Here is a 12,797-nt window from a genome sequence, read left to right on the forward strand (position 1 = left end):
CCTGTGTTTTTTTCTGGAAAATTTTAGGACTACTAAGTTTTTATATTTTACATTTAAAATCTTTAATCCGTATGGAATGCATTTTGTTGTTAATTATGAAATGATGATCTGATTACTTATTTTTTCCTAATATAGTTAATCAGTTTTCCCAACATTTAATGAACAATCCTTTGCTCACAGATTTAAAATGCTACTTTTATCATATACGAAATTCCCATTCACACTCATGTGTGAATTTTCTCTTTTGTTTCATAGATGTGTCTACTGCTGCACTGACTGTTGTTCTGTTTTATTTATTGAGGTTTTACTGTAATTTTTAATATCTGATAGGGAAAGTGTCATCTTGTAATCATATTTTCCAAAGTTTCTAGGATATTCTTTTATGTCAACACCTTTACATTAAATTTGGCAAAGTAATGTCTAAATAATCCTGAATAACATTAAGTGTATAGCTTAATTTGATGGAGAATATCTTTTACAGTACAATACTACCATTTAGGAAAGTCCCTAAATTCATGTTCTTAAATAAAAGTACCTCAGAAGAACTTCGTAGTTAACAATATTAATAGTGAATATTGCTTGTTAAGATTATTTCTAGGCATTTCATACATTTTTACTCTTGTGAATGCTACTACCCCTTTGACCATTTTTTTCTTTTTCTGCTCTTACACAGAAATTTATTTTTATAAATTGCTATTATCAATATAACCAGCAACTTTACCAAATTTATCTGCTCTAAAACTTTTTGAATTTTTCCAGCAATCACATTATTTGCAAATATGCAGTCTCCTCATTTCTAATAGTTGTAATTCATTTTTCTTTTTTTATTACATTATTTACAACATTTAAAACACTGTGTAGTAATAGCAATAACAACAGAAATCCGTCTTTGTTCCTTCTTTGCTTTTTTAAAAATTGAAGTATAGTTGATTTACAATGTTGTGTTAGTTTCTGGTGTACAAAAAAGTGATTCAGTTATACATTATATATTGTTTTTCATATTCTTTTTCATAATGGTTTATTACAGGATATTGAATATAGTTCCCTGTGCTATACAGTAGGACCTTGTTGTTTATCTATTTTATATATAGTAGTTTGTATCTGCTAATCCCAAACTCCTAATTTATCCCTCCCCCACTCCCTTTCCCCTTTCATAACCATAAGTTTGTTATCTATGTCTAGAAATCCTTATTTTTTCTGTCTTTAATGATCATGAGAGGGCTATATTGTGTTTTACTATTGAGGATAATGGCTCTCTTCCTAATGTTGTATTCCTTTTATTCTTGTCTTTAAATATGTTCTTTCTTATGCTGAAATCAATAGAAACAGAGCACAGTGACTTATCATTTCCTTTTCCAAATTGACAATATTTTTCTCAGTGACTATCAGCCATTTCAGTCAAAAATTGTATGTATTCTAGGTTTTCCAATAGTTAATTTTAAGGGAAAGAATTGTTCTGTTTCATTTTTGTTGTTTTCTTTTTGTTACCTTTGCAGAAGATAGGCTGATGACATGTTGGTCTTTCTCATTTGTTACAATCTCGGTGATACTGAACATGTGCCCCACAAGTTTCCCCACTGGCTTGGTGCTGATATTGGGGTGCCACAACCGGAGCACTTTATCATCTCCTGAAAGAAGGACATGTGAAGATTATTTATTTTCTCAGAGTTGCAGATGGTCATTGTTTAAAGAATCTCTCTCACCCTTAATCATATCCTTATCTTTCTTCTAATATCAAATCACAGTCTATTTCTTCCAGGATGCTGTCTATGATTGACTTGCTAAGAGTCTAGCCTTGTTTTGGATCTGCTTCTTCTTGTCAAGGCTGTTTTGTAATCATTTTATTTACATATATAAATGTGAATTCTCATAAATATTCTATGAGTCCTTTTCTTGATTTAACACTTCCCTACTCATTCATGCATTAATGTACTATTTATACTTTACTTCCCCAAAGAACTTAAGACAGCTGTTCTTTTGTTTCTACATTTTTAAATTATACAAGCATTATAATAATAAAAGGAATCAAAGGAAGTGAAAAATTGCACATAATCTTTACCATTATAACAAATCAGCTGTTTTCGTTTTTCCATCTTCCTTTCTAGCACATACTCATGAGCATACAAAATTTATATACAGTTACTATCATGGCATAGATAAGATTTTATTAATTGTTAAAATCATATAGGTAATAGTAAAAGATTTAAACAATATGGAAGGGTATAATTATTGTAAAAATGTCCTCTTTTCCCTTATAATCCCTAGTTCCACACCCTATAGGTTGTCACCATTAACTTCTTTTTCTCTCTTACAAATAGACTTCTTTTTTCTTTTTTCTTTTTTCTTTTTTTTTGGCCGCACCATGCGGCATGCAGGATCTTAGTTCCCCAACCAGGGATCGAAACTGTTCCCCCTGAAATCGTAGTGAGGAGTCTTAACCACTGGATGGCCAGGGAAGTCCCACGGATAAACATTTTATTTTCAGAGTTAAGAATAACATTTTTCCATTTATATTTAAATACTTTGAATTATTTTCAGAAAATACTTTTTCTCAACAAAAATAGAATCGCTATCACACATAAAATGTACACAAATAAAAATATATTATAAATGTTGCCCAAATACAGAAATCACTGTTTTAAAATGTATTTTTATCAAGAAATTACAGGATGCTATATTGAATGCACTTTCTAGTCTGGGAAATGTAGTCTAGCTGTATATCCAGTAAGAGATAATATAGGTTTGGTGAATGGCTGGCAGTTTTTATGATATAACTAGATGTGTGTGTATAAACATATATGATAATGAAATTTTTATTAAGTTTTAATTTTTAATATCAGAATTATAATAGATCATGGGTAAAAGATACAGTCAAACAATTCACAGGAGATACAATTAGCAGATATAAAACAAAGTACTGTTTTAGACCCAGTAAAATTGGTTATCAGTTACATTATTAAAACTGAGTAATTCCAATAATGCAGTATCTTGCCTGATTTGCTTTTCACTGTCTATGGCTAAGAAGTATCACATTTCTCAGGTATGTTCAGAACCCTAAGCCTCAGGCCCATAAATCATCCTAGATAATGTTGGCCAGGGTAACTGCTGAAATGGGCACTGTCACTCCTGAAGGATGAGACCAGGCTATCCCCTGAAGAAAATCTATGACTTGTATATTACATGCAGAAGGATTCAATAGACGAGTGCCACCTGAGAAATGTCCAGGCCTTTTAAACTAAGGGCTTTGTTCAATACGCATTGTGAAGGAAACTCAATCTTCCAGAGGTTCTCTATTATCTACTACCAGAGGTCCTCCAGCTCTGCTTGCTTTTCATTGATAGTAATGAAATCCTTATATAGTCTGTGTGGCTACTTTTTGGACCCAGAATGTACAGAGAGACACAATACTAACCTCTAAATGCATACAGTATTTCAACTGCATTATTATTATTATTATTATTATTATTAATTATTATTATTAATCAGCTGTCTCATGCTCCAATTTATAGCTATCTATAAACATGCCTTATTTGTACTTTAGATTTTGAATCCTTGAATATTAGAAATTCAACCTGATCTTTATGTGGTTTATCATGTCTAGTCCAGAGCAGTTGTGTAATAAATGTTTGTTGAATGAAACATGAACAAATGCATGCAGAGTCCCCAAGATATTTGGGATAGCAGATAACTGTTTTTATATACTAGACCTTCCAAATTAGGAGGTTAATTCTTAAAATGGCCAGTAGAGACAACTATTGGGTAAAAAATTCTTCATGTTCACCAAAATAATGCTCAGGAAATACCTTGTCCTGGTTTGGCTTTTTTTTTTCCTTCTGCAAGAACTTCTGTTTTTTCAAGCTCATCAAATGTCCCTACACATTTAACACATTCAACTATGTTTAGCAAATCTGCTTTTAGAGGATATTTTGAGTCATCAGCTGCTACATACTGCACATGGAGCAATCAACAAGAGTATTCTCCTGAGAAAAATGTGTTTTCAGTTATTGAGGATTTGCATTTTCTACTAACAGAGGCTCCATAACTGTGGCAATTCAATAAATTACACATAGTGAAAAGAATTAGCTACTTGTCAGTCACACTGCTAAATGTTTTCTTGCCTTTGTAAGAGTGCTAGAAACACTATAATTAGCAAGTTTTCAAAGCTGAAATGGGGATCTTATAATAATTAACACTGAGGTTAGTGAGAGTCAAATGCTTTAATCCATAAACACTGAAGTGGTTTGAGTCCCAAAACATTACCAAACACATTTTTTTTTCCAGAATTGACTAAAATACTTAAGACTACAAAGTATACAAAAGTTGGGCCGTTCCTTTTTTCTTTTTTTTTAAATATTAATTAATTAATTTTTAAAAATTTATTTTATTTTTGGCTATGTTGGGTCTTCGTTGCTGCTCATGGGCTTTTCTCTGGTTGTGGTGAGTGGGAGCTACTCTTTGGTGCGGTGCACAGGCTTCTCATTGTGGTGGCTTCTCTTGTTGCAGAGCACAGACTCTGGGCACGCGAGCTTCAGTAGTTGTGCCTCGCAGGCTCTAGAGCACAGGCTCAGTAGTTGTGGTGCATGGGCTTAGTTGCTCCACAGCCTATGGGATCTTCCTGGACCAGGGCTTGAACCCATGTCCCCTGCATTGGCAGGTGGATTCTTAACCACTGAGCCACCAGGGAAGCCCAGGTCCATTCTTATGTTTTGCATTCTTTTATGTGGGAACAAGGGTTTGTCCAAAGGAATTGGTTAAGATAAATGTGACAGCATATCTTTCAGAACAATCAGATTTTAGAAATCAAATCTTACCGTAGCCACGTATTTAAGTACTACTTTTTCAAAAGCTTTGTGTGCAGGGCTCAGGTTGAAGCAGGACAGAGGCCATTGCTTTTATCTAACTGAAGACAAGCTGCGGTGAATGCAGCATACACTGCAGTCTGATTCTCAGGCAATTTTGCTGCTTACTCTCTCACCACCAATATACTCTCCTTCCCTCACCTCTTGGAGCACCTACTCCCTCCTTCTGACTTCCGGCCAGGACCATTGCAAGTAATGAGCCAAGATAGTCAAGAAAGGGCAATGGGGGATCAGGAAATTATGATACAAGCATTCTACTTCTTTTATTGAAAACATCTAATTTTAGTATTTCTTCTGTTCCCTTATGTGTTATAGATCTCATTGTGGAGCCCTCTACATGATAGCCTTAATTAGTACAGCTTAAAGAGTTGGATTCCTGTGTGTGCTTAGAATCATCAGTATTGAGTGTCAGGAAACTTGCCCCCAGTCTAAGCCGTGACTCCCACATATTGCTTTTCAGGTTCTTATCCAGACACCTTTCTTTCTTTTCTTGATGTCCTTAACTGAAATGTAGGTTTGTGACCAGTTAATGCTTTGTATTTCTGAATACACGAAGCTGTGACTATATGTTGAATAACATCTAATTGGAAAACTGGGCTCCAATTTGTCAAAAGGACAATTTAGTTTATCTCCCTATGAACAGGAAGTTTTTAAAACAATAGTATCAGAGTATTACGTTCAAAAGAATCTTAAAATTTATGTAGTCCAACTTCTTCATTTTACCAGATAAGGAAAATGAGCACCATGCAGAGATTAAGTGATTGTTGAAAATCATACAGTTGGTTAGTAGCCAGGCTATGACTAAACCCAGTTCTTCTATCTTCTAGTTCACTGTTTTTATTAGTTTTGCTAATATTAGTTTATAGTAGACTACTATAAAATTTTTAAAAATAAGATTTGTACCACAATCTAATTTTAAGTAAGTGTTGTGGCAGGCCCAAAGCTGAGGACGGATTTAAGTATAAACTTTAAATGCACAGTGTACTTGAAAGAAAATTAACTTTATGTCCTCAAAGGAGACTACCCTGTCATGAAGTGAAAGTGCAGCTATCATTATGTGTACCTCAAGGCTGAGGCAGGATACTCTTGGTAGGAAACCAAATATTGCCTGCTGTGTGTGTTTTGGGAGAAGAAATTTGAAGAAATCTTACATGGAAGGAGGCCAATAGCACTTATTCATCTAACATCTTGCCTCCTTTAGTGAATATGTGAGCTCTAAGCATTTACCAAATGGTATATTTGTTGATGTTTTTGATGGCAGGGTTTCTTCTTCTTTTTTAAAATATTTTTTGCTCTTTTAAAGTTCAGATCTCCAGTATAGGCCATTTTCTTGATGTGTATTTGTCTGGGTTTCTGTTTTGCTCATTTACATCTTTCAAGTCTACATGCCCCTTGTTTCCTTTAAGGTGACCCTGATCTCCTTGTGGAGCCTCTGGGAGCTCATCTTCTCCAACACGCAGGCAGCCTACGGAGTCCTTAACAGCTCCTATCTCCAGCCAGATCTTTTCCCATCACCAGTAGGAATAGCCTCTCAGATGTCTAATTGACACTTGATATTTAAGTATTTAAGTTCAAAATTGAAATTTTGTTTGCATTCTTTCTCCATATAAGCACCCTCTTCTCAATTTCTATGTAATTATCAATGCAACTGCTATTCTTCTATGTTTCCCTCCTTACGAACTTGGAGCTGGCTGCTCCCTTTTATTAATCCCCAATATCATTCTGTCTCCAGGTCTTATGAATAATTTATTTTTCCATGTCTTAGAGACTGACTCTTCCTTTTCTTTTCCTATAGCGCCTACAATAACTCGGACCCTCACCATCTCACTCATGACTTCTGTAACAGCCTCCTAATGAACTGCAGATTTCAGTTTATTCCAACAAAACCTGTATAAGTTGATCAAAGTGATTGTACCTAAGTGTTGTAAATGAATTTAATTAATAATTATTGATAACCTACTATGTGCCAGGCATACCTTACCTCAATTAATCTTAAACACTACCATATGAAGTAGGTGTGTTTTTTTGTTATTGTTAGCATCAGTATTAGCAAATTTGGATTGAAGACTTATTACGTGCAAGACCCTGTGTAAGTACTTTATTCTTGTAATACCGTTATGAGTAGGTATTATTATCAGCTCCATTTTGCAGGTGAGATTGAAGCATACAGGAGTTAAATAATCTATCCAAGGCCATACAGCTTGCCAGTAAGAGAGCCAGGATTTGTTCCTAGACAGTCTGACTCCAGAGCCCAGGCTGAAAGCCATCACAGTCTTAGAACCTCAGTATGATAGATAAGGAGTCTGAGGCCGGAAGAATATTTCAGTCCGTCACCTTTCCCCTCAAGTTTCTTATATTTGTCATCTTTCCTCCTACTCTCAGCAGATAATCTTAGCCCTTAAATGTTAGTATTTTTAACACTCTATCCTTGGTCCTCTTCTCTGTTAATGCTAAACCATTGGCTCTTGACCTTTTTGTCAGGGACTCCTTTGAGGATTTGATAAAATTTTGGACTTTCTTTCCAGAAAAATGCACATAGATACACAAGTATTCAGCGGCAGGGGCTGTAGGACTCCCTTAAAGCCCACACATGGGCCCCAGGCTAGGAATTCATGCTCTCACACATTGAAACAAGTTCTAGAGAGATTAGAGATTTAAAGGTAAAATGTAAAACAAACAAAAAATTATAGTAAATATGGGAGAATTTGTTTCACACATTCACAGGCTGGGGAAGGCCTTTCTAAGTGTGTCACCAAATCAAAAAGCCACAAAGAAAAAGAATGACAGATTTGACTTTATACAAACTTTAAAATTCTCTAAAAGTTTTTTCTAGCAGTAAAATGCTATAACTGTATGAAACTCTGTAACTATGTTAATTAAGGAGAGCACTGTTTGCAAAGTAGAAAATCTCTGTGTAACATGAAATGTCCTCTTACCTCCCGTGACAATCACATTTGCTTTTATACTGTAACAAAAAGTGTTTGCTCCTCTTGGCATGGAAAACTCTCTGACAGGCCTGCAAAACACAAATTAGATATAAAACTTGTATATTTTTCCTTATAAAGCTAATTCCAACTTATAAATAGATTGTGTTCAAGAGGCTCACTTCTAAGTTATGAATCCATTTACCCACAGAAAATATTATAAGCAAAGATTAAATTCTCACTGACCCACAGAATCTACTTACTCCATAATATGATATTAATGCAGCATTTGTATTGTTTCTGTATAAAAAGAAATCCTTTCCTCCACCCTGGGGTTGCAGTTGTGCTGGTGCTAAGGATGGGCAGAGATATATCACATCTTAAGCCAGAAAGTATACTGCTCAGCTAAATGAGTGTAGTACCACAGAATGGCAGGAATGTATTTGGACACTTCCCCCTCTCTCACTACCCACATCCAACTTGCTGTCAAGTCTTGTTGATTTTACCTCCTAAATAGACATGAAATCTGACCACTTCTTCCCATTTCCGCCACAATGTCTTGGTTCAACTCTCCATCCCCTCTCACTGGAACTACTGCAATAAGCTGCTATTCTCTCAGCTTCTACTATTTCCCATTCCCTTTCCCCAATCCCACTCCAAATCCTGTTGTCAAGTTGCAGCCAAAGTGATCTTTCTAAAACATGAGTTGGATCACATCACTTTTCTCCAGTGGATTCCTGATGCTCTAAGAAACACCAGGTTCCTTCACCTGGCCCACCAGGCCCATATGGTGCTGGGTGGTCCCTGTCACCTTTTCAGGCTCACTCCATGCCCTCCTCTTCCCCTGGATCCAGCCATGTGGTCTCTTTAGCCTCCTTTCTGGCCTCACTGAACTCTCTTCCTCCTCAAGAGCTTCTGCACAGACCAAAGATTTTCTTCCCCCGGATCCTAGCCACACTAACAGCCACCCTCCTGTAAGTGTCAGCTTAAATATCACTTTCTCAGAAAGGCCTTTCCTGGACTCCACCCTCCTGCCCCCACCAACTAAATAAAGTATTTTGTGTTATTTTCTAGTCTAGTACCATGTTATTTTCTCTTAGGCATAAGGCACCTGACCTTAGTCTCCTCTTGCCTTGTATGTTTCCTTTTCTTTTCTTTTTTCTTAAATAAAATGGTAATATATACTATTCTGTTCCTTGGTTTTTTCACTTAATAATATATCTTGACGATCTTTCCAAATCAGTAGGTAAAAAACTTTCTCATTCTTTTTTCTAATTGTCATAGAGTATTCCTTTGTAAGACTAAATCATCATTTAATTTCTGAGGGACATCAAGCTGTCTCAAATTTTTTGTGATTACAAATAATACTGCAACTAGCAGTCTTTCTTATAAAAGTGCCTTTTCATATGTATGTATTTCTAAAAGACAAGTTCTTAGAAGTGGTATTGCAAGTCAAGGGGTACATGTATTTGTAATTTTAAATTGTATTGCAGTTTCTTTTTACTTCTTTTTGCCCACTAGACTACACTTCTTTAAATGTGGCTCTTTATAAAAACTGGACCTCATAAAGCATAACTTCTATGTACCTTATATTTTGGGGTTATCTTTGAGATAATAAACCTAAGGGGCAATACCCAGAAGCATCTTGGATTGCAATTATCACCCTAAACTTCAGGTGAAAATAAATTTTCATTATAAGTGCCCAATGTGGATTTAGGTTATAAAAGAAATGGATATGAATTAAACACAGGCTGTAGAGTTCTCAGAACACAATCACAAAGTCAATGAGAGAGCATGCAAATGAAGTCTGAATTGCAGTCTTTGGGAAGATGCAGATATATGATTTGGCTGAAACAACTTTGTTTAATGTCAGAAAAATTATGAAGAAAAAATTTGCTCAACTAAATTCAGGAATTTATGTAAGAGGCTCTTACTGGAAACCATGGATCATGTGTAGTTTTTCCAATTATTTTACTTTTTATTCTTCCTTAAACCTAAGGTAAAGAGTATTCCTTAGACCCCTACATCCAACTCCATCAACCTCTTAACTTAGAGGTTAACGTCATTAACCTCTTTACTTAGGTCAGAAATTCTCATGACCTTAGAGCAGTGGTTCCTAAACTTGGAATCAGAATCACTTTGGATGCTAAAATATAAATTCCTGATCCTATCCCTAACTTAGTAAATCGGAATCTTCAAGGGGCTCAGAAATTCATATTAAATTTTTTTCCAAAATGTTTTCTCACATATATGCCTATAATATTTACTTGTAAATTATATATATATATTACACAATTAATATAGTATGTATATTATAAACAAATAGCAATAAATATGAGATAAAAATTTAAAAGAAAGGGAATTTCTAGAATTTTCTACCCACTTTCTGATGGCTCATCTTGCATTCCCTCTGGGGTATATGCACGCTGCTTTTGAGTTGGTTCCTGATAGTTTCAAGAAAGAATATGAGAGCTGTTTCTGATTTTTTTTTTTAACAGGAGCCCCAGTAGGAGGAGGTGGTGGGAAGGGTAGACTTCTGTAGAGACCTGCCATAAAATGGACGGAGCATGACAGGACAAACTGGTGAAGTGGACTTAGAATGCACCCAGGGTTGAGGTCAGGAGGCCTAGATTTTGGTCACATTCTGTGGCTAAATATATGACATTAGAAGCGTCACTTAATTTTGCTGAACTATAATTTCCCCACTTAATGAGACCAAGGATTGGATATAGCTTAAATAGCTTCTATTACTTAAAATCTTTGATTTTATGCTTTCTGTGTGGATGTGGCTGGGTAGGAGTCCAGCAGGCCACTGCATAGCCTATGTAGGTGATGTCCAGCACTGTGCAGCACACAACCTGCATAACCGTTATCAGTGGCCCCTGGGTTGGGGCGGGGGAAAGTATGTGAACAAAGACTCCAATGACTCATTGTACTTTCTAAACAGTAGTGTAGCTCCCCCGTGTGGGGGAAGAAGTGAAATTAGAGCAGCTAGAGGGTTGTGGGAGAAATAGATCTGAATTTATGGATTCATTGAAGGTTGTTGACTATAGAATTTCCATATTGGAAATGTTCAGGATGGTATGTTTGAAAATTGTTCCTGCCTTACCTAAGATTATTAAAGCATTAGATTTCTGTATTAAAGAATGTCTGCAGTTGGCAAAGGAGTTGGGGAGAGGGCATAGTGAGCTAAAAGTATACTCTGAAAGGGAAATAATCAAGAGAGAGAAATTCCCCAATGACAACAAGCCCTGAGAAAGAATTTTTGGGGGCACTCAGTAGGGCCTCAACAAAATTTACTGAGTACAAACTGAATGTCCAGCACTGGTCTAGAGGAAACATCAGTGAACTGTGATAGCAGAGGTGAGTGTTCATGAGTTAAGATGTGTACAGGAGCCAGGCAGGTGAACTAGATGGGTGAAGCAGGCTGGCTAGGAAACTACAGGGCATGCACGGAGAGTGCATGTCCTGTGGAAAGGGGGAGCCAAGGCTCAGAGCCAGCTGACAAGACTAAACAAATAAATGACTACCAAACAAAACACCATTTGCAGGTTGCATTTAGCTCGTGAGACTACCAGTTTGCAACCTCTGAATGAGACAGCTCCTATATTTTAAAAAACATACACGATGATAAAATAGCAATAGTTTAGACAAAATTTCCAATTTTAATAAGTGAGAATGATCATTTAGAGGAGAAAAAAATAGCTTTTTTTGTTTTAAAGTTCAAAAGTAACACGAAGTATCAGTAGTTAAGTCCTAAGTGGGAAGTTTACTAAATAAACAGAGGAATAGATTATACTACTTCTATGTAAAAAGATACTTCTAAGATATTTTAAGATTTTTTCTTCCAAAAAATTTATATCTGGCTTATAGTAGTAATCTTTCTGACTAGCTAATGCAAAGGTAAACTATAGTTCTACTTTATTCAAATGACTACTTATTCACAGTTCATGAAAAGCAGCCCTAATTCAGTAACATAAATCTAAAATCAGAATTTAGAATTTTGAAAATGTTTAAACGTTCCAGATAAGAAGTAGTTTCTACTTATCTCTGCTGACTTATTTACACTTGTGCCAATGACATGTTTTTCTGGTTGACTGAATGAACTGAACTTGATTAGGTATAAACTGGGAATGGCATTATTTTCTTCTACCCTTGTCTCCAAACACAGCCTCTTAGTACATCATCTTGCCCCAGCAACAAGTCTTCTTGGACCACTTTCCATTAGGAAGGGAAATTCCTGCTAAACCACTGACTGTGGCCCACAGGAAATTCACACAGACTAGTCATGCAGGACAGTGTCAACCTGAATGCAGCCCCACCCTATTGTCTTGGGTCCCTCCTGCCAGGTAGGAATGTGTGCATTAGGCACAGCAGGTGCAGAGTTTAGGGCCCACAGTAATTTTGGGGGCCCTCAGAAATGTTCTAATTGTTCTTAAAATCAAAGGAAAAAATTTAAGTTTAGGGTCAAGAGAAGTGTTTTAATTTTTTCTCATATCAGAAAAAATAAAATTTTTAGAGCCTAAAACATTAAAAGAGTTGAAGTCTTTGAAATTATATCAAAAATAACATGCAATATTGACAGCGTTATGGTGGGAGGGACACATGAAGGCAAAAGTGCTCAGGGCCGCATGTCATAATATGGTCCAGCCTGCAGCCTGCAGAATTCCCCATGGGGAAGCAAGTAGTGGTCATAATGTGCATATGTCACCTGTCAAACTTGCCTAAGGTGAGCCTGTGTGCTTTGGGGCCTCAGCAAGTAGCCCCTGGGGAGCCAGATATATTTCCCCGTGTTTTTTGGCTCTCCTGGAGCAGGTTGTCCTGGAGCAGCCTCTCCTGGGGCTCTCCTCCTGTGGTCTGAGGTAGGGGAACCTCTCTCCCAACCTCCACTCTCACCCTGGGGATGGCAGACCAAATGCCTCAGCATTCCCCATAGTTCCACAGCTAGGTAACTGCATTCTTCTTTTCAACTATTTTAGAACTGCTTGTTGTTTCTTCATTGCTGTGGGTGACT

The 12,797-nt window shown here is 36.4% G+C and overlaps 1 protein-coding gene and 2 long non-coding RNA genes across 6 annotated transcripts in view; 1 reads left to right on the forward strand and 2 right to left on the reverse strand.

Annotated features, from left to right (window-relative positions):
- The window catches only part of LOC309605589, a 582,281-nt gene that overhangs the window by 369,704 nt on the left and 199,780 nt on the right, over positions 1 to 12,797 (reverse strand). The window lies entirely within an intron of this gene.
- The window catches only part of LOC309605570, a 162,691-nt gene that overhangs the window by 133,935 nt on the left and 15,959 nt on the right, over positions 1 to 12,797 (forward strand). The window contains exon 7 of one of the 4 annotated variants that reach the window (XR_014231417.1): positions 6,266 to 6,280. The exons of 2 other annotated variants lie outside the window; for them this stretch is intronic. This is a non-coding gene — a long non-coding RNA (uncharacterized lncRNA). Of the gene's footprint in view, positions 1 to 1,496; positions 1,515 to 6,265; positions 6,281 to 12,797 lie in introns of those variants that run through there. One more of the 4 variants, XR_014231418.1, reaches the window with a different exon arrangement.
- WDR64 (WD repeat domain 64) overlaps positions 1 to 12,797 on the reverse strand; it is a gene marked incomplete at its 3' end in the record, with an annotated part of 155,301 nt that overhangs the window by 92,156 nt on the left and 50,348 nt on the right. Inside the window, exons 9-10 of the mRNA XM_082341618.1 lie at positions 7,796 to 7,875; positions 1,489 to 1,628 (exon numbers count right to left, since the gene is read on the reverse strand). Coding sequence (XP_082197744.1) covers positions 1,489 to 1,628; positions 7,796 to 7,875 — 220 coding nt within the window. The remainder of the gene's footprint in view (positions 1 to 1,488; positions 1,629 to 7,795; positions 7,876 to 12,797) is intronic.

The sequence above is a fragment of the Balaenoptera borealis genome (assembly GCF_965194805.1).
Source record: "Balaenoptera borealis genome assembly, chromosome: 1".
NCBI classification, from domain to species: Eukaryota; Metazoa; Chordata; class Mammalia; order Artiodactyla; family Balaenopteridae; genus Balaenoptera; species Balaenoptera borealis.